The 22,412-nt window shown below is 40.6% G+C and overlaps 1 protein-coding gene across 17 annotated transcripts in view; it reads left to right on the forward strand.

Annotated features, from left to right (window-relative positions):
• The window catches only part of SLC9A9 (solute carrier family 9 member A9), a 698,450-nt gene that overhangs the window by 467,968 nt on the left and 208,070 nt on the right, over positions 1–22,412 (forward strand). For all 17 annotated transcript variants that reach the window (XR_008297954.1, XM_053221337.1, XM_053221339.1 and 14 more), the window contains 2 exons: positions 2,115–2,228; positions 3,841–3,952. Coding sequence is in view for 16 of the 17 variants with exons in the window: in XM_053221337.1 (XP_053077312.1) it covers positions 2,115–2,228; positions 3,841–3,952 (226 nt within the window). In the remaining variant the exon portion in view is untranslated. The remainder of the gene's footprint in view (positions 1–2,114; positions 2,229–3,840; positions 3,953–22,412) is intronic.

Raw genomic sequence — 22,412 nt, forward strand, 5'->3', positions numbered from 1 at the left:
CTAACAGCAGCTCCTGGCCTGCATCCTACTTTCTCACACAGTGAAAAGGTGGGGGTGTTTGTCCAGCATTTCCTGCCAAGATCTCACTGTACTTCTTTGGCTCTGAATGCACCACACCTATTTCTGCACCAAACATGCTGACTAGAGAAATGCGTTGATTTGAGTGATTTAGTCCTAAATCATATATTCTGTATCTGAGTATGGAAGTGTCAGCATGTGATCTGAGAGTGGGGAAGAAGAGGGATCCCAGGGAAATCGGGGTGTGACCACCAAGAAGAAGCCAAATGGATGCTAGATGGTGAAATGTCCTCTCTACAGTACTTGGGATGGGGACAGGAGAAGAGGCTCTATGAATTTAATCTTGCATGTGTTTATTAATGTTAGAAACTGGATAGCTGCTATAAACTGAATGTTTGTGCCCCCCATCCAAATTCATATGTTGAAGTCCTACCCCCTAGTGTGGTGGTATGTACTGGTGGGGCTTTGGGAGCTGATTAGGTCATGAGGGTGGAACCTTCATGAATGAGATTCATGCATGCCCTTACAAGAAGAGACATGAGAGAGATGATCTCTTTTTCTACCATGTGAAGACACAGCAAGCAGGCTGCTATTTGCAAACCAGAGAGAGTTCTCACCAGAACCTAATTGGCTGGCACTTTGATCTTGGACTTTTCAACCTCCAGAACTGTGAGAAATAAATTTCTGTTGTTTTAACCACCTAGTATTGTATTTTGCTATGACAGACTGAGCAAATGACGACAGTGGCCAAATCTCGGTTTCTGCAAAAGTAAAGATATGATGAGGTAGCAAAGTGCTCCCCATCCCCTTTATTTTCTCCCATGGTTTTAAGTTTTTGGTGGTTATTTGGGTGACAGTGTTTATTAAGATGAGCAGGCCTAGAATGTGAAACGAGTCCTCAGGATAATTGATGATCACTGCCACTGAAGAAAGACCATCTTGTACCACAGGAGCTGTGTCTTTTTTAATCCTTTATTTCTATTACTGGCTTTAAATAATGTTTCTGACAAGATTCTGCTTTTCTTTCTGTCAACTCTCAGTAAGCAGGTATTGGGCATTATTTGTGGGGCCATAAATACATTACATGAAAAAATAATGAGTCCTTAAAAAGTCAAGAGAAATGCCTCCAGAGACATTTACCTAACACGGTGATTTATGTAGGTCTGAGAATGAAGTTTCAGAAACTTCCAAATGAAAATTCTGGAACATAAACTAAAGTCTCTTCCAAATATGTGTTTGTTGTAGCCTCTGGACACATTTCCCTTTTACTTCTAATGTGGAAGCTGGAGAACGTTTTTCATGTTCAACTTAAATTGTTTAGTTAATGATCTAAGAATAACTCTTGGGAGCATCCTTCTGCATAGCATGTTATTACTCCATTCCTCTGACTGAATTTGATGTATCTATTGTGTTCTCATTGCATAAACTGATCCTTGGGATTAATCATTTTCTTTTTACCAGCTAGAAATTGTAGACATTTAATGGATATACCTACATCAGTCAATTTAATGAGTCTCATTGTCTCGGGTTTGAAATATACTGATCATTCTGATATTGAAATATAACTGACATTCATTCTTATTCCAAGTTTTCAAGTTTTCCAAGTTTGTCCCTCCTGCCTACCTGAGGAAGGCAATCTAGCTAAAACTTTTTTTGAACAGTTTTCAGGGCCTAGGAACTCAAGTGCATCTACTGAGTAATGTCAGAAGCAGCCACACCATCTTTGCAACCTTTCCTAAAGTACACCTTAAGCAGTCACTGAGTTTCAGTTTTAGAGAAAGGAATAGTCTTTCATCCTTGTAGGAACTGTTCTATGAAGGATCATGATGGTTAATATACCCAGGTATATCTCTGGCTGCCTTGTAGCTGGAAAGGAAGATGGGATGTTGACATGGCTGCCACATCTGTCCCTGGGTAGAGAGCCAGGGTAGAGTTAGAGGGCCTGACAGGGTAGTCAGGGGGCCTGCACCCACCCCTCCAGAAGCTGCACACACAGATAAAAGAGAACCATCCACTCACCAAAACAGTCACAAGATATTAAGTGGATTCAAACCTGAGTCATAATTAATGGTTTTTGGTTTCTGTTTTGTTTTCAGCTGTTTGAATTTATGAACTTCTTGGCTGAGAATGTCATCTTCTGTTACATGGGCCTGGCGCTGTTCACGTTCCAGAATCATATCTTTAATGCTCTTTTTATACTCGGAGCCTTTGTATCCTTTGAAATACAGAACATGGAGTGATGAGGGAAAAGAATAAACTACTTACTTTTACTCATTCTGTTAAATTGTTAAAGTAATTTCCTCAAGTTTACTGCAAGCCTCAAATTCCTGGCAGATACGTAATTTCTAGTTAGGAGAGAAAAGATGCTAAGAAATTCAGACCTTTATTAAGTGCTTATGGTTCAAGATAAGAAGTTTGGAAAATACTGAGAGAAATAAACAAGGAAAACTAAAGGAGAATAGAATACTTGAAAATAAATATTCAAAAGATATTGATTTTCTGAATATTCAGAGTATGTTTTTAAATTATAAATCATTTACATAAAAATATGTCAATCCATTCTTTACAGAGAAATATACTTAATCTGCAGTAGAATGTGTCAGAATATAGCCAAGATTACTAAGCTTTAGAAATATTTTCATTAGAAGATGGTAAAATCTTTTCTCCAGTGAAGACTTTGAAAATAGGATACACAGAGTAAAAATCAGATGAAATTGGCATTATGGATGTGCTTTCAATGTCTTAATCATTGTGTACATGTAAGTCTATTTTAATAAGATAGCCCTTTCCTATAAGTAAAATAACATAAAATGTAGGCCTTACTTTTAATGCAGAGGACTTTGGGAGCTCTAGGCCTGGGGTATAAGCATTCCCCAGTAGGAATGGATGTCTGTCTGAAAGGATAGTGAGGTGCTGGGGATGTCTCCAAGAACAGTCAGCAACTGTTGTCCTTCTTTCCACTTAGGAACTAGGCAGATGTCCTATCAGATCACAGGCAGGTGATCTTGACAGCCAGGAGAGCTGACCGCACTTCTGTAAGCCCTGCTCCAGCTAAGCACCTGCGTTTGCCTCTTGTCCTCTTTTCACTGAACATTCAGCTGAACTATCCAATCTCATCAACCCTACATCATGGACGGTAGCTCCCAAATAACTGCATCCTATTTAAGGACAAACTGGGATAGACAGACTATCAGGGCAGGAGTCCTGGGTGACAAAAGGGGAGAGATGACTCCCACCAATATTTTCCTAGATTTTAACCTACAAGGCTTGGACTTCAGCACAATACCTCCTAAAGCAGCAGCTGTATTATACATCTATACAAGCAATTCCTCTTAAAGTCAAATCAACTAAAAGAAAAACGGAAGTGAAGCTTGCTAGATACAGGGAGTATAAACTGATGGAAAGTAAGATGGCAATCATGAGCAGAAGTACATTTATCCTTTCTAAAGTGCTGCTTGAGAAGATAATGCCACAGCCTCTGAACGGTCTCTGCCTCACATTTGGTGGCAGAGTTGAGCAAAGAGTCAGTCATCAGCAACATAAATGTGATGAGAAAATTTCCAGTGATTGAAATGGTATGGGGCTAACAATTCTAAACGAAGTAGATATTAAAAGAAAAACAGAGTTCTCTATTATTTCTGGAAAGGAGTTGACATTTAAAGATGAGTTTTGGCAGCAAGTTGGACATACACGTATTGACATATTTGTCCCTGTTTTCTGGGTCATAAAGTAGAGAAGCTTAAGAACGTAACAGTGACAGCTCAAGGACTGGCACCCTCAATTGTAGCATTTTCCTCAATGTTTTTCCTTGCTTATCTATAGCTGGCAATTTTTCTGGCCAGAGCCTGCAACATATACCCCCTCTCCTTCCTCCTGAATCTGGGCCGAAAACAGAAGATCCCCTGGAATTTTCAGCACATGATGATGTTTTCAGGTATGTGAACTGTTGTGTGTTAGCACTACTGTTTTCTCATACTTTTGCAGCACCTGGAAAGCAGGAGACGTAGAGACCTCCTGATTCTCTTACCCCCATGGCATCTACTACTCTTTACCCCATCATTACCTAGTGCCATGCTGGTACTCCATAAGTTCTGAGCAACAGGGGGATTTCTCTTTCCAGAAGGAAAATAAAACTGAAGTATCTGCCAGAAACTGGCCTAGAATGGTTATTAGACGTTCCCCTAACTTATTTCAGATCAATTTTCATATCAGAGAATTTGCATAGTCATTTCACAAATTGCATACTTGAAGGTACACAGTATGTAAATGGTGCCACATCTGTCCAGTGTTAAGACTTCTCCTTAGAGGGTCGCTGGGTGGCTCAGTAGGTTAAGTGTCTGACGTCGGCTCAGGTCATGATCTCACAGTTTGTGCGTTCAAGCTCCTCATTGGGCTCTGTGCTGACAGCTCAGAGCCTGGCACCTGCTTTGGATTCTGTGTCTCCCTGTGTCTCTTTCCCTCCCCTGCTCTCTTGCTCTCTCTCTCTCTCTCTCAAAAATAAATAAACATTAAAAAAAAAAGACTTCTCCTTAAAATCCCTGTTCCTTCCCTATGCAAAAACTCCAGGAACTTCCCATAGTTAATACACAAGTAACGCATATCTAAGTATGTTCAGTTATTAGTTGAGAAAACAGGTATTAATTGTGCACTTACCTATTGCCCAGAGCAGTTCTAAACACGGGTGTATTAACTGACAAGCTCTCTGCTCTCAAAAAGCTACGTTCTACTTATTTAAACCATACCTGAAGGTACCTTATTCCAAAAGAAAATAAACCAAATGAATTTTCTGACCCTGAACTACTCTGGGAATGGTGATTTCTTTCTGTTCAATCAATTTTCCTACCAGCAGTCTTTCCTTATTCAGAAAGCTTTTTCCTTACATGCCTTCTATGTGTGAATACACTTACATTACCCTCAGAGGCAGTTCGTGGGAATATATGTGAGAGTATAATAAACACTCTCAGAATAGAGCAAACAAATAGAATTTGGGGCATACAAGGGGATATGGAAAAACTGAGGGAAACTATCATTTATTGAATATCTACTATCTGCCACTCACTGTAGATCAGTTCTATGAAGTATATATTAAACCACTTTGTAGATGGAGAAACTGAAGTTCAGAACCTCACACAGGTTGTGTAACTTGGCCAAGGAACAAAGCATTCCTAAATCCAGGTCTGTGAGACTCCACTTTGAACCCACCCAAGTGTCTCAAAATCCACATTTTCAGAAGTAGTACTAGGAATAAAAGGCTTGTTTCACCTTCAGTTCCCTTGTAGCCTGTTCCACACAGTAAGGGGTGGGTAGTTCCCAGGTTGAGAAGGAGTTATTTAATCAAGTATGGAAAAAAAATGAAGACCCAGAGTTTAAAATTGCCCTTGTGTGGGCCTCTGACCATGCTTCCCTCCATTTCCAGATATGCCGAAGTGAAAGAGTCATAAAAAGAATAAGTTCAACTGACAGGTGATCTTTGACTTAGAACAGCAATGAACTTTGGAAATGAGTTGACTTCTATTATGGGTAAACAAAGGCAAGTTTGATCATTTGTAAATAGGAAGTCAGCACTGAGCTGCACTTTTGCAACCCAATTCTGGAGCTGGAAAGCACTTTTCCTTCCTTCCCATCAAAACATCCGTAGTTTTACTCCAGAGAATAACTACTTTGGCTTATTTTTAAAACTCAAGTGTTATATTTTAAACAATGCTTTATTTTACAAAGATCACTTCTGAGAAAGGTGTGAGGTTTGGGATAGCCATGTCAGGGTGTGAAGCGCCTGCCCAAATGGCCACCTGGCTTGATGGTTCCTCCAGGGTTTGGCACCTTCTGTGTTTGCTTAGCTTTAGGAGTAAAGCTGTGCTAAAAACTGAGGCCAGCAGTATGTATGACCCAGGGATGTGGGTGGGCCCAGAATTTTTTTTAAAACTCTTTTGTTTTAATTTTTTTAATGCTTATTTTTGAGAGAGAGAGAGATACCCTGAAAGAGCATGAGCAGGGGAGGGGCAGAGAGAGAGGGAGACACAGAATCCAAAGCAAAATCCAGGCTCTGTTCTGTCAGCACAGAGCCTGATGCAGGGCTTGAACCCGTGGACCTTGAGATCATGACCTAAGCCAAAGTCGGACACTTAACCGACTGAGCCACCCAGGCCCTCCTAGGAGGCCCAGAATTTGATGGTATCTTTATGATATTCTAAGGCCAGGAGTCAGCAAACTTTGACCTTTGAACCAAAGCTAGCCCACACCAATTTTGTAAATAAAGTTGAAACACAGCTACACTTTTTTGTTTATAAACTGTCTTGTCTGTTTTTGCATTATAAAGGCAGAGTTGACTGGTTGCCACAGAAACCGCATGGCCCACAAAACATAAAATATTTACTATCTGGCCTTGTTCTAAAGCATCTTCACCCTCTAGGGGGACAACAATAACCCCCATGACATAAAGGGAGTTGATATTATTAGTTTAATTCAGGAGAATGCCAATCAGCTAGTTCCAATTACCAAAAAGACTATCATGCCAAATTTTTAGGACACCTACTGTACATGATTATAATCCAGAGACTGACACCCATTGTCTTCCACACTGAGCATCTGTGTCATCTGCTGGGCATCTGTCACTCACTGTTATCAGTTCAGCAGCTTGACCTCAAAGTCAAAGTGGGCTTCTTTTTATAAATTTGACTACATTTTTGTTTTGTATGCTGTTCACATTGAAGTGAATCCGAACAACGAGATTGGGTTACTTATTCTATTTTTAATGCCATTTTAATTACAAGTTAATAATATTGATGATATTCCCAATATGATGGGAAAAACATTGGATTTTCCACTAAAAAGCTATCTTCCTAGCTTTAAAATGAAGAAATTGCAATGTTATATGGTTACATAATGGAATCATAGATACTCAACTCAAAAGTCACTGTAAGGGTGCCTGGATGGCTTAGTCGGTCTGACTTTGGTTCAGGTCATGACCTCACAAGTTTGTGAGTTCGAGCCTCACATTGGGCTCTCTGCTGTCAGTGCATAACTCACTTCGGATCCTCTGCCTCCATCTTTCTCCACCCCTCCCCCACTCATGTGCTGTCTTTCTCTCTCTTCTCTCACTCTCTTTCTCTCTCAAAAATAAATACAAACATTTTTTAAAAAGTCACTCTAACCTTTCTAAGACCTTTTAGGAGCAATGAGTTGAGACTCAGATATAGACCAAGGTAGGCTAGGCATTATTAGTCTCTTGCAGATTAAAAAGACAGAGAGACAGAGTGAGTGAGACATAGAGAGATTGGTTATCTTGCCCACAATCTCACAACCAATTAGAGATGAAAATGAGACTTGAACCCAAGCCTCTTGACTTCAAATTTAGAGCCTTCTCACCCGCATGACACTACTTCAGATTTACCCTCAAGTTCAAGAGAATTAAAACCAGGCCCTTCCTAACATAGGCCAATCCCAACATGTCTAACATGTCTCTCAAGCAAACCCAGTCATTGACCATTTTACAACAAATCAAACATTTGGGTGACACCCTTCCCAACCATCAGTTCAAGTTGTACACTGTGCCTACTGACCCCTGTTGGAGTGTAGGAAGCATCAGGTGAGTTCACCATGTGCAGGGCAGTATTTGTCTTCAGAAAAGAGTGTTCCAGACTCAGCTTTGATTTTCTGTGTGAATTTTGACATGTTCTACCTTCACTCAGGATCTAACATTTTAAATGTATTTGCCAGGAAATAAATAATTTAAGAGGTCAACTTAAGGTAACATAAGCCAGAGGAGGAGGTAAAGAAGCAGATCACGTAGCACACTGTCTAGCATTTTGGGGGCGTATGACAACAACACCCAGAAACCAGAAGAGAAAGCCAGTCCCTTTAAAGAATATTTGCTTTAGGGGAGCCTGGATGGCTCAGTCAGTTAAGCATCTGACTCTTGATTTCAGCTCAGATCATGATCTCAAGGTTTGTGAGACTGAGCCCCACATCAGGCTCTGCACACTGATTGTGGAGCCTGCTTGGGAATCTCTCGCTCCCTCTCTCTCTTGCCCCTCCCCTGCTCTCTCTCTCTCTCAAAAAATAAATAAAATAATAAAAAAATGTAAAAATATTTGCTTTATAATATAGCCTAATGTTCTTAACTATGCCTAGAGTAGTTTGAGTTACCCAATAAGAAGTATGGCTTTAGTAGCCCTCTGGCAGAATCCAGTTGTCCATACTCCAAAAATACATTTATTTGGAGCCTTTCTTTACATAGTTCAAAACACTTTTCAGAGTCCTGTAGAGATTGTAAACAATGACCCTTTATCTAAAATGGTGTGTGGACTTATTTATACATTTACTCATTCACAGTCTCCAACTATTCATTCAGCAGACATTCAATGACACACTCTTGGGTAGGTATTTAGGAACAAACACAGAGATATGGACCCTGCCCTTAAGAGACTTGCAGCCTAGAGAGAGCTTGGCTTTGTGTGGACTAAATTTGGTTCACTAAGACAGTGCACCTCAGGTGGTTCAAAACTCAGTCAAGGGGCACCTGGGTGGCTCAGTCAATTAAGTATCCGACTCTTGATTTTGCCTCAGGTCATGATCTCACAGGTTGTGAGTTCAAGTCCCATATCGAGCTCTGTGCTGACGGCGCAGAGCCTGCTTGGGATTCTCTCTCTCTTACTCTCTCTCTCTCTGCCCCTACCCCTGCTCCTGCTCTCTCTCTCTCCAAATAAATAAATAAACTTAAAATATATTCAAAACCCAGTCAGATCAGAACAAGAACTTTGTCTTAATCGATTACACCTATCATCTAATAAATCCTCTTCTATCATCTTTACCCTCACCCTCTGCATACCCTTTTGGCACTGGGCAGGAGGATAGCTGGCAATGCCTGCCTAACAGAAGTGGATTCACTTGTAAAGCCAAAGAAGCTTATGCCTCAGGCTTCCTCATTCACAGGGGTCCCTTCCAAGATCCTGAAGGGGCCCTGGAAGTATGTCTGATGGTATATAAAGTTGGTAAAAGATTTTTTTTGTATTATTTTTCTTAAAGAGGGTGCCCCAGATATATAAATTTCCCCTGGAGGTGAAAGTTTACAAAGGGATCCCGCTATTTATCACCCATCTCCTGGCAGTGAGTGGGGCCTGCGGTGAGCATTGAAACAAGGGCTTGGTGCCGAGTAGATTGCAGTGTTTTTGAGTAAAGCTCACATTGTTCATGGGTGACAGTGCTACTGCCGTCTCCACCCCAGCCTCCACCTTTTGCCACTACAGCCAGTGAAACTGAGTGAAGCAACTGTCAGAACCCAGATTGAATTCCTCACCTGGCACAGACTAGTAATCTACACACACAAAGACTTGGAACCTGAAAATGAGGAATAGCCTCAAGTTCAGTAGTGGTCTCTCTGCCTTGGAAAGCTTTCAGTGATGCAGATTCTCTTTCTGGTAGCTAGGTTGCAGTTTAGAGTCAATTGGAGGAAGTTTACCCTGAGACATTTTTAAGGCCTTCTTTAAATTCAAGGCCAGGAGTTCGGAACTGCTTTGGTGTATCGTGTGACACCCAGCACAAAGGGCTTAAGAGGAACACTAAGCTCTCCTGAAACTGTTCCTGGTGCCCTGGAGCACAGCCCTAGTTAATGCCAGGAGTGAGCTGCCCGCCCCAGCTCTCAGTTCCCTTGAAACCAAAGAGGCAGAGTTCTGTGGTTTAAATTAAAGGAGGAGATGTGCTTCGCACAAATTAGCTTTCCTATTGATGTGGTGCATATTACAAAGATCAGGCCTCTTGTTTTAATTCAAATCCATGTGCTACAATTTTTATTTAATTTAAAACTAAATAAGAGCCGGGAGTTGCTGGAAGGAGGGGAAATGCCAAGCCCAAGTGAGCCCTGGCAGCCCTCCTGAAACCACTGACTTGGAGACTGTGGCCTGCTGGGCTGCAGAGCCTCTGTGCAGAGCCGCTGTGCTCATCTGAAGCAGGGAGGGAGGCCTGAAGTGCCTGAGCAGGGCGAAGGAGCCTGACAACATGTCAGAGAACATGCTTCTCCAGTTTGTCCATTTCTGCTCCTCTTGGGAGAGACATTGGAACCCTGATGTGCGTTACTGCATAAACTAGGAAGAGTTTTAACCAGGACAGTGTGGCCAGAGTGTACCGATATAATACAAAACCTCATCCATAAGCTCATACTGCCATGAAGAGAGCAGCACTAGCATCCCCAGGCTCTGCTGCTTAATGTTGTTGTTGCTCATTTGGTTGTCCACCAGCACTCTTTATTAGCCTCCGAATGGCTGCCAGCATCAAAGGATTAAGAGAAAATCATGGAAGAAAAACTTAAATTAAGAAAATTTTTCCATTAGCATTCATCTTTTCCCCTCAATGGTAAAAAGACCGCCACTGTTATTCAAGTGTTAGAGAACACTATGGCCAGCAGCTCACAGAACAGCAGTATTCTACAGAAGGACAACTTAAGAACCACTGTCAAGGTGGAGAAGACCACCTTTCCCCATGTCGTTTGGTGAGCCATTAGTCAGTCATGCCACGGTCAGAGCCAATTTGAGACTGACTCAGAAGTGGCCTTACCCAGCTGACATATCAACCGCAGCCAGGAAGAAAACAAGAGGAATTCATGAAAGTAAAGAGCAAAAGTCATTGTCTCAGCAATGCTTAGGAATCTGTGTCTGTTACTACCCGAGCTAATGGAACTCCATTAAGCTACCAGGACTGCCTCACGACAATTAACAGCCACCATGTAAAGGGACACTCCCATGTTCTTGATCCTTGATAACCAAAAGTGCAGTCCTCAGACCAGCGTTAACATCACTAGAGAGTTCCTTAGAAATACTGAGGCCAAACCTGCCTTCTAATAAGATCTCCAGGTAGGTCATGTGCATGTGAAAGTTTGAGTAGCACATCCCAGAACATAATCACAATTCATGGTTTTCTGTTCTGAACCTCTTTCTTTGATCTATTCCTTCTACCTTATTATGTTTTGCCTTAGACCCTCCTAGATACCAGTCTTCTTGTTCTCCCTTTTGCCGTCTGATCAGCATTAACAATGTTTACCCAGTTACTGAGTTTCTTCCACTTCCTTGAGCTTGCTGAAGTCTTTCCCCCTACTCACTCAGGCTTTCCCTCTGCTCAAAACCCTTGCCATACCCACGCACCTTCACTCTTTTATTCAACTAATTTCTTTTTTTCTTCAGATTTTGACTTAGACGTCACTTGCTATAGGAAGCCTCGATAACTCCATCTGGGTTGGTCCCTCTCATCTGTTTCCAGAGCACCCAATACTTCTCCTCTCCTGGTACCCTTCACATTCTACCATGAATTTTTGCTTGCCTGTTTGCAATCCCTTCTATGCTAGAAGGTTTATAAACCCACATCAGCACTCAGCACATTAGATGAAACGGAGTACCCCTCCACAAATAATTGGTAGATAAATAAGCAAATAAATGAACAACCTACAACATGTTCTACCCAACTAAAATTGTACATTACACTAAAATGACCACTTAAGGACTATCCATTCCTGTTCTGTCAGCCGTAGGAACTCCTAATTCCAGAATTGGTCCATAGGAACCTCTCAGACCAAGCTTACCTGGTTCCACAGGTAGGAGCCAAGCAACGATAATTTTAAGGAAAGAGATCAACAACTAAAACGTTTCGTTTTTTAAATGAAAGAAAATATTTTCACCCTTCACTGAGTGTTGATAACAGTAAACATTGTTAATATTTCACAAAAGTACCATTTGGATCTGAGAGTATTTTTCAAATCTTTGCCTGCTTTATGTTGGAGGGATGTGTTTGTTTTTCCATTAAAAAACTAAGATCTTTCAGGGCACCTGGGTGGCTCAGCTAGTTGAGAGTCCGACTTTGGCTCACGTCATGATCTTGCAGTTCAAGAGTTCAAGCCCCACATCAGGCTCTGTGCCGACAGCTCAGAGCCTGGAGCCCGCTTCTGATTCTGTGTCTCCCTCTCTCTGTGCCCTTCCCCCGCTCATGCTCTATCTCTCTCTCAAAAATAAACATTTTTTAAAGAGAATTGTTTTAAATGAAAAATAAAACAAAATAAAAAAACTAAGATCTCATTAAAAACCCTGAGACTTACATGAGCCAGGTGATTTGAATCAAGATCAGGCTGACTCTAACTTCAGCTTGGGAAAAGATTTCTTTAAATGTATGTACAAGGATTATTTGAGAGTCTGAGCCATCTAAGCAACAGGCTCTTTCTTACCTTGCCTCTTCCCTTCTTCCTAATTCCAGAGAGACAGACTGGATGTGGTCACGCATTCCTTGCCAGGCCTACCTCTTTGCAGTCCCCTCACTCAGAGTCCAGTGTTCTCTCACTGTCCCATGCTATATATCCTTCCTTCCCTGGCCATTTCTTGTGCAATTAATTAGGCCACTATTTCTCCCTTACCAGTGTATGGGAACTAACTATCTGCAGCATAGGCTCAGAACTTTTTCTTCATTAGAGGAGATGAACTTCCACTGAGCCCTCATCTCTCACTGTGGCCTGGGGTAGGCATTAGTGAGCAAAGTAGACAACTGACATAGGTCTTCTGAGGTCTTCAAATGGGACAGAATTAACCAGCTTATGCAGGAAATGAGACACGAAAAGTGTTTTAACTGGTGTATCAAGCAGTCACAGAAAAAGTCACCTTGAATAAGAAATAACCATGAGGACCATTGCTGTGACAGAGTAGACAGATATAGTAGGCCCATATGAATTTCAGATGCCATTAAATCCTCATAGCTTCAAAGGCTCAGAAACGTTTATTTTGGTTATGATAAATTCAGAACATCTGAGAACTAGTTTAGACCTGTGGCCGGCCCCATAGAGTTGTTTTCTCCTATTATTAGGTCAAAACGTTATCATTCTTCACTTAGCTCCAAAATAAGTTTATAATAAAAATTAACAGCTCTTGAATTTTTAAGCAACAAATTAGATTCTGCCATTTGGCACACCACAATATTTTCTGAATATAAACTGCTGTTTTGGTGAAGTGCACTGAGCTCAGGCTTTCAAGCAGGCTCAGCCACACAGAGCTATATGATTAACCCTCTCCAAATTTTGACTCCCTTCGCTGTAAAATAGGATAATAATACTTACCTTAGATGTTCAATGTTGAAAATAGAACTAGAAAATATATTTAAAATGCCTGGCATGGAACTGCCACCTAGGAAATACTCAACGGGTGGGAGTTTCTATCACTTTCTTTAACTACCACAGATGAGACAGCCATTAGTGCTTTACAGAGACATGATTCATATAAACTCACAACTGCTCTCTGGAAAACCTCCTATCAGAGACTGAGGTTTTCATTCCAGAAAATAGGCTTGGCTATCATATCGCTGCCAGAGATACCATCTCAGGCCAGTGTGAAGTGTTAGTGACACACTCATGGAAGACAAGGACTCCTCTTTCCTTCCTTCCCTTCATTTAAGGACAGTTGTTGACATTCTGCCTTTCTTTCTAGCAGTGACTCACTCCTGGCACTAAATACATAAGTCAAAATGCTATAACTCCATGTACCAGTTTTTATGAGAAAAATGTGGTGTAGCCCACCCTGGGACAAACTGACCCATGCATAATGTCACAGTCTACTTAGACATTTATTGAGTGTGCGAAAGAGGCAAGATCTTGTAGGTAACCCAGTCATCCTATCTAGTGAGAGAGTGCAGCCAACAGGAGCATGCCAGCCCCTGAAACCACTGAGTGATGAAAGGAGACAATCCAGAGTGCCTGTCACCTCTCCCTGTTTCAAGGATAAGATTCTAGGATACAGAAAAAGAAATAATTTTGTCATTTAATTCAGGAAATTTCTGTGTACGTTTCAGTTTTTCAGGATGTCCAGAATTCAGAAATATCACCAATATCTGATAATTTTAACCAAATTAACCTGTCCATTGAGGCAAACAAATAATCTACTTTATTTCCCCCCATTTTCTGCCTGAATTTGCTTACTAACTGCTTGCTTGTTTGGTTATAATGTAGACATAACCTTAGAAAACTATCAACACACATGAACTGAGTTCAAAAAGTATGTCTGTCTGTGGCAAGCACCAATCCCTCTAATTCTGCCCTCAGGTTCTATGGATAGAGTTTGAAAGAAGTCACTTAAGATTGACTCAAGTTATATGCACAAATGAGAAAGAAACAGTTACTTTCAATAATGCCGGTGCTAAATGTCCATAGAGCCATTAAGTAATTTGGGAATTTTTAGCGTTAGCTCTGATATATTAGAAGGATTCAAATGCTATTTGGGCAACCAAGTCTTTCACAGATAGACCAAACCTCTGTGACTAGGGCTGGGTCTCAGGCCCACTGCCCAGTCTTCCTCTGCTTTTGCCTAGAAATCTTTCTTCCTAAAGCACCAGGAACTACTTTAGAAACCCATGGTTCCACATGAGGAAAGAAACAGACACCAAGGCAGGTGCCCTGCCTGTGAATGACAGCCTTGCCCTCCCTTTATAGGATCCTCATCCCACTCACCACCCACTTCCCTTAGTGTCTGAAAAGTGTCACTGTGGACTTTCCTGAAGCTGTTTTTTAAATTCCACAAGTAAACGTGAAAGTATGCATGTTAACAAGTATTTTTAAATGCATGCCATTCAGGAGGATTGTGTGCTATCCTTCCTCAACAGATTTCTTCCTTCTTATTGTTTTCAATTGTTTTTTTTTTCCTGGCAGGAAGCTAATTTTGGCTGCAAAAGGAAATGGGGGTTTTGACAGGAGAGTCTAAAATGGGTCATTCTGGATTGGGGGAGACTGATGCTGAGAATAGGAGAAAGAGAAAGAAAGAGAGTAAGAAGTCGTGCAGAAACAGTAGGGGAGGAGGAGCAAAAGGGAAAATAGCTGTTTTAAAATGTTGCCTCAGATTGATCTGCTTAGGAGAGGGGAAGAAAATTTTCTTTTTTGCATTTTTCCTTAAAACTCAAATTTAAGATAACCATGATTCTTTTATCTTTGTTGTGAGTTAAATATTCAAAAGGGGGGATGAAACAGATTGATAACCAGCCAAACATTTATTATGTAACCTTGGCCACTCCTAGCCCCTATTTTCTCACCTGTTGAAAAAGTATTCTGTGATGCTACAGGGACATGTAGGAGAAAGAGAGAGTTAAGGTAGAGAGCTTTAGGATAAGCTAAGCTGCTGGAATTCAGAGACTCTCAAAATTCACTTGTTGAACCATAGTAGTAAATCCTCTCTGGTTCGTGTTACAGGCCAGGGTTGATATTGACATGGAAGCAGGGAAAATGATGCCTCTCCTCTAGATGGTGACTCAAACATCACCAGGCTCTTTCCATATTGTAGCATCATAATTACCTAAGTCAAGAATTCTAAAAGCGTGGTCCCTGGACCAGCAGTATCAACACCACCTGGGAACTTATTTGAAATATACATCCTTGGGCCCCACCATAGACCCACAGAATTAGATACTCTGGGGCTGAATGTCAGCAATCTGAGGTTGAACAAGTCTTCCAGGTGATTCTGATGTAGCTAAAGTGTGGGAATCACTGCTACAGGGACTCCCTGTGATTTATAACTGGCCAATGGAAGAGAAAAGAGAGACTGGAGTAGGAACATCCACTTCATAGAAGCCTTGGCCCGGTAGTGACATCTGTCACTTTTGCTCTTGTTTCACTGTAAGAACCTCCCATCTGTCTATACCTAGCTGCAAGAGATGCTAGGAAATGTGGTTTATGCAGTTACAGCAGCATACCATGAAGGATAAGAATAGGTTAAATAGCCATCTTTGCCAAAATAGCCCTCCACAGTAGGAACATTATCACCATTTATAACATTGCTCCTATGGGAAAAAGCAATCCAGTGTCTACACTAGGATTTCTCAACCCCAGCAAACTATTGACATTTGGGGCCAGATCATTCTTTTCTGTGGGGGCTGTCTTGTACATTATAGGATGTTAAGCAGTACCCCTGGTCTCTACCTACAAGATTAACAGTAGTGTCCTCTGCCCCCTAGTTGTAGACAATCACGAATGTCTCCAGACATTGCCAAATATTCCCTGAGGGGACAAAAATCACCGAAGTTGAGAACCACTTGTTTGAACAGAAAACTTATAAGTTGACTTTTGAAATGCAACCTGGGCATAAGTTGGGTACTACTTACCAAATATTGGCTTTCTTCTGATCTGTTAGCCTTTCTTTTGAAACTCTGTTGAAGATTTCAGCTAGTGGCAAGGATTATTCCACAGTTTACTACCACATCCACCTTACTTACATAAAAATAAACTTCCAAAGCCAGAGGCATCTATGCATGTTGACTCAGAGCGGTGACAGAGCTAATCCTATTTACAGTACCCTTCCTGGCTGCTCAAGGCATCCAAAAACAAACTTCATTTTATGCAAAAATATACCAAAGTTATGTTGCATTCCTTCTCAGTGACCTTAAGTTTAAATGATTCAAGTTCAGGAAGAGAGATGAAGGAAAGAAAGTTCTGCTTGTCTAATACAGATTTAGTTTAAAAAAAAACTCCATTTATTTTGAATTCTGTGGAAGGCTTTTCCACTGAAACAATCTGTTGGTATCGCTTCCATGTGATAAAATGATGTTGAACTGAAAATGGAACTGTGTAGCAAGGTTGTACTATCCTGGAAAATGTATTTTGAAACCAGACTGACATTTTTGCTGAAAGTGGTTACTTACCCTTTGCAAGGTCATGGGACTTCCACAAGGGTAAAAGCAATACATAATTCAATTGTAGGTCCACTGCAGGGTTTGATTTATCAGATTAATGATAAGAAAGTGTAAAATCTTTGAAATCAACCCCCTAACAGTACTCTAAATGAAAGGGAAAAAAGGATCGCAATTGATTATATCCCAAATGGAAAGAAAATCAGCAAAATAACTCATCTTAGAGATCTTTCTTTTAAGGGATGGGTCAATTTCTGTGTCCATCTACTGCTCATTTTCTTTTGGGTTCCAGCGTGTTCCAAATGCAAATATGACCTTTCCCTCCTCCATTCATTCATGGATTCATCCAGTAGCACTAGATATGCTTTCACCATGCTTGCTTTCTTGTGAAGGGACACAGATCTGAAAGATTGAAAAATAAGCATGATAATTTATTTCAGATGTTGGTAAGTGCAATAAAAGACAGGCAAAGAAGACCTGGGTGAAAGTGGAGGATACTTGGATGGCATGGTCAGAGCAGCCTTTCTGAGGACTGAGATGAGGAAGAACAGCCAAGGGGCAGTCTGGGAGGAGGTAGAGGCAGGAGGAGCAGCAAGTACAAAGGCCTTGAGGCAAGAACAGAGTTGGTTTAAAATAAACTGTATCTTCCTACACTTTTCAAGCTCCAAACTTCCCTCCCATCTTCCCACTCTCCCCAGTAAAAAGACTAACCTCTCCTTTGAACTCCAGACTCTTAGATCCAACTACCCACTCAGTGTCTTCATTTGGATGACCAACAGGCTTCTTGGATTTCAAATAGCCAGATCAGTATCCTTGATATCCCTCCTAAACCAACATGCATTTCCCACAGTTTTCCCCAATTCTTCTAGTGGCTCAGGCCTTAAGTTCTTGGAGTTCTGTCTTCTTCTCATACCGTGCATCCAACCCATCAGCAAATATTGTCAACCTTTGAATTAGTCAGGCATCTGCCATGCTTCCACTCTAGTCTGATTCTCTTTCATTTCTTACCCAGACTAATGCAGCAGCCTCCTGACTGACCTCCTACCTCCAGTCTTGATATCAGTTTGGTTTTTTTTTAATGTTTATTTATTTGGGGGAAACAGAGAGACAGAGTGCAAGCAGTTCAGGGGCAGAGAGAGAGGGAGACACAGAATCTGAATCAGGCTCCAGGCTCCAAGCTGTCAGCACAGAGCCCGACACGGGACTTGAACCCACGAAGCGCAGGATCATGACCTGGGGTGAAGTCGAACGCTCAACCAACTGAGCCACCCAGGTGCCCCAATATCAGTTTTTGATAGCAGGGCCACAGTGATGCTTTTAAGTAGAATAGATCATATCATTACTCTGCCATAAACCTTCCTGAAATTTTCCATCTCAAAAAAAAAAAAAAATTCAGTCAGTGTGCTGGGTGTCGCAGTCAGTTAAGTGTCAGACTTTTGACTTCAGCCCATGTCATGATCTTGCAGTTTGTGGAATCCATCCCTGCAATTGGTATCTGCTCTGGCAGCACAGAGCTTGCCTGGGATTCTCTCTCTCCCTTACTCTCTCTGCCCCTCCCCTGCTCACACTCCCTCTCTCTCTCTCAAAATAAATAAAATAAATTTTAAGAAAATAAAAATTTCAAAAACCTTGCTATTCAAGAGCCCAGAATGATCTGGCTCTGTTACCTCTTTGGCATTATCTCTTTCCACTCTCTACCCCCTGCCACATTCATTCCATTCCAGCCATGCCAGCCCCTTTGCTGCTACTTGAACATACCAGACATAACCTTACCTCAAGGACTTTGCATCTACTGTTCCAGTAGCATGGAATGCTTTTTTTCCCAGATACCCACATGATCTCTCCTCATTCTATTTTTTTTTCTCCTCATTCTATTACAGTCTCTGCTCAAAAATCACCCAGCCAGAGTGGCTTTCCTAACCACCCTAAACACAGTTATTCAATTTATAAGTATATACTGAGTTTCATGTTTTGAGTACTGTGAGCATAAGGAAATGTAATTCCAGCCTTTAAAAGATTAAGAGTTGAGAGTAAATGACAAATTAAACCACTGATTCATTTCAGAATGTCATTTACTAATACAAGTGGCATGACAATATGTTTTATTTCTAAGAAAGAGAGAGGATTTCTAAGGATTTCTAGGAAAGAGAGAACAATGTGGACTGGAGTATTCTGGGGAAATTTCATGGGGTAGAATATATGCAGAAAGAAGTGAAAGGGATTGACAGTGGGGGCATGGCACAGAGGTAAGGACAGCAACTGTTTATGGGAAGAGATGAAGAGCATCTTGTTGGTATGAAAATTCTCACTAGGAGAAGAGGAGGGAAAAGTGGGGTAAGGTTCTGATTCAAAGGTTTCTGTGGGCTGTGGGAAGCCACTTACCGTTGCTGGGTCTGATCAGAACCTGATAAAGCTAGGTTTTAAAGAAACTGTTCAGAGGAATATAGTCTGGAAAGAGGAGAGGATGGAGGCTGTGAGGCCAAGGTACCAGAGTGTTGGCCAGCAGCATAGTCAGGGTCTAAGGTAATGGGCCTTGGACCTAGGTGGTACAGTGAGAAGTGAGAGGAGCCTGAGATATCATGTAACCCATTCTCCACTGAATCCAAATCTCTAGAGTCAGGACACTAGCATCAATAGCTACATATATTTTTAAGTTCCAAGCTGATTCTGATGGGTACTACTACTTAAAGACCATAAGTTTCATCTTAAAACCTCCATTTAGATATGAGACAATACAGATCCCAATAACGCAACCTGCCTATGACCAAACAATGTATTAGGAGCAGGCCTGAGAACAGATCCCAGGTCTCTTGATTCTCAATATAAGGTTTTAAGAGTCTCAATAAATAATAAAAGGGCAGAAGCTGAACTTGCAGAAACAATTACTCAACCATTTCATTAAACTAGAAGGTATCAATTGTTTTTCTATATGTAATCTGGAATCAAAAACAGAACATTCATGCATTCATTGATCAATAAATATTTATTGAGCACCTATTATGTGCTTGGCATTGCTATAAGTGTTGTGGATAAACAACAACTAGCCAATTGCAATGTAATGTCATAAGTCCCCTGATAAGGGAAGCACAGGTTGTACTAGGCACATAAATTAGTCCAACCCAGGCCCAGACCTCTGAGGAGGCTTCATAGAGAAATTAGTGGCTCATTTGAGCTCTGAAGATTAGTTGGAATTAGGTGAAGTCTAGGTGAGAGTTATAAAAAGAAAGAAGTGGAGAGAATTTGGATGGGAGAAAATGACTCAGGTATAGAAAACCATGTATGCAAAGACTTCTTGTGTCCCACCATTGATTATAGCTCCTTAAACATTACATATCTGTTGACAATGGTTTTGATTTGGACCCTCATGAGGTTTAGAAATCTTATCTTTTTCTTCATCAGACTATACATGCAAATATACACTTTACACCTCTAATGTACCTTATCTCCATTTACCTGTTAAGAGAGTCATATTTGAAGGATCATGGGCCCTGCAAGAGAGGAGCCCCAACTTCCTCACTATTGCATATACCCACTGTGTCTTGGGTAATGTATAGCACATAGTGAATGCTCAGTAATTTAGTTTTTGACTGTTGTTTTGTACCTTTAGTAAAAGTGCCTTAGGGAGTACTTATATTCCTGTGATTTAAATGTAGCTGTATCTGACCTTCAACCATTCAGAACGCATTTGCAAATTTATAGCAGATTAAGTTTCAGTTTTGCTCTTTAAAGATAAACAGGAAGCTGCATATTTTCTGCAGCAGGGGTCCTTGCTAGGAAGCTTTCCTTAGTTCAATAGTCTTCTATTGTTATGAATAGAACATCAATATAATTAACATAAGAATCCCTTAGAGGCCAATTTTAAATGAAACCACATTTAATTGCAGGTAATTCTTTTATTCCCCAAGATGAGGCTAACTTTCCAACTGAGTATGTGAAATATGTCATATCTCTGCAAAGTAAACCCATCTAAAATGTAATAGTATAGTCTATCAACCCCCAAAGGTATAGAATCATTTCCATTAGTTGATGAAAGCAAAGAGAAAAAGAAAGGTAAGTCCAAAGGGTCAGTGTACCCATAAAACAAAACAAAACACAAGTTTTGACAATGAATTCTGGATTTTCTGAGTTTCCAAGCAAAGTGGACATATTCTTTAGAAATAGTGTTTTGCTAAAAGAAACTCCTAAGTCAAAATTAATTTTTCATTTCTAGTATTTTGCTGATAGGTGAAGTAATTTATTTCAATCCTAAAGCCCTCTGTTTCCCAAATCCATGGTAAGTAGATAGGATAGGTGTACACAGAATCTCCACAAAGCAAATGGACTGAATTGTGTCCCCTCAAATTCGTATGTTGAAGTCCTAATCCAACATGATGGTATTTGGGGATGGAGTTTGTGGGAGATAATTAGGTTTAGATGATGTTATGAGGGTGGGGCTCCTGTGATGGCATTACTGCCCTTATAAGAAGAGACACCATACAGAGCTTGCTTTTGCACAAGAAGGTAGCCTTCTGAAAGCCAGGAAGAGAACTCTCGCCAGAATCCACCATGCTGGCACCCTGATCTTGGCCATCCCCACCTCCAGAACTGTGAAAAATAAATTTCTGCTATTGCAGCTACGCAGTCCATGGTATTTTGCTACGGCAGCCCATCTGGTATTTTGTTATGGCAAACTAAGACACATGTATATTGAATGAAGCAATGAATGGCCATTGGTTTGGCAATAGTCTAGGCTGAAAATGTGTGATAAGTAACTTCAGAATCATAAAGGATGAGTGGAATATAGGCACTAGTTTTTATCTGGAGTTCTAAAATAGCCTACCTTTGTCCACTTATAACCTCACCTGTCTCAGTTCCATGCTTCCCATGGTGCCAGGCTGTCTCACAAGTGGCATGTGCCATATGTGGCACATTTGACCATGGCTACAGACAGATGATCCCCTGTCTAAAAATATCCTGTTTCTGTGGTTTGTCAGATGATCATCACATGGAGAAAGCATCCTCTTGTCAACATTTTGGAGTTTGGCTCTTTTAGCAATGTATCTCAAACCTGCCAGAAGTAAAAGGCAGTGGCTGAACTTTTCCTTTTTTTATTTCTTCAAAGATCTTTACACTGAATCTCCTGTAAATAGAAAGTTTTATATAAAGGATATGTCTCTTATGAAGTCAGATAACAGCTATCTTTTGAGTATAGTTTTAAACCAAGAACTGCTCATGTATAGATAATTTAGATTTAAGAGCATAGTTACACTAGTTTAACATAACACATTATTAAACAAATTCAGGAAAAGAAATGATTGTATACTTTCTTGCCCTTGGTATCTAACTTGAAAGAGTTTACAATAAGCATGATGTAACAACTTTTTTCTGTTATTCCAGTCTTTACTCTCTTCTTTCTCACAAAAATTCAAAGTTGAAACACACACACACATATTCAGTAAAATAAGAAATACTTAAAGTGTCATCACTTAATATTTCTAATTCTCACCACCTAATTGGGGAAATGCTGCTTTGTTTCTAGCAATGCGAGCTTGAAGAGAAGAGAAAATGAAAAGATTACTTTCTATCTCTAATCTTGTACTGTGATTAAACACTGTGAGGAGCTTTACCTTGACCTATAAATTCTCTCCTCTGATACAGAAGTCTGTTGCAAGAGTTTCTTTTAGTTTTTGTTCCCTAATGACACCATTTGTATTTCCTGGAGAGGACATTATGAAAATATTCCCCAGTATTAAGGGTTATTAATATCCCTACTCTTTTGTTCCCAG

Source organism: Acinonyx jubatus, chromosome C2 (genome assembly GCF_027475565.1).
Source record: "Acinonyx jubatus isolate Ajub_Pintada_27869175 chromosome C2, VMU_Ajub_asm_v1.0, whole genome shotgun sequence".
Lineage (NCBI taxonomy): Eukaryota > Metazoa > Chordata > Mammalia > Carnivora > Felidae > Acinonyx > Acinonyx jubatus.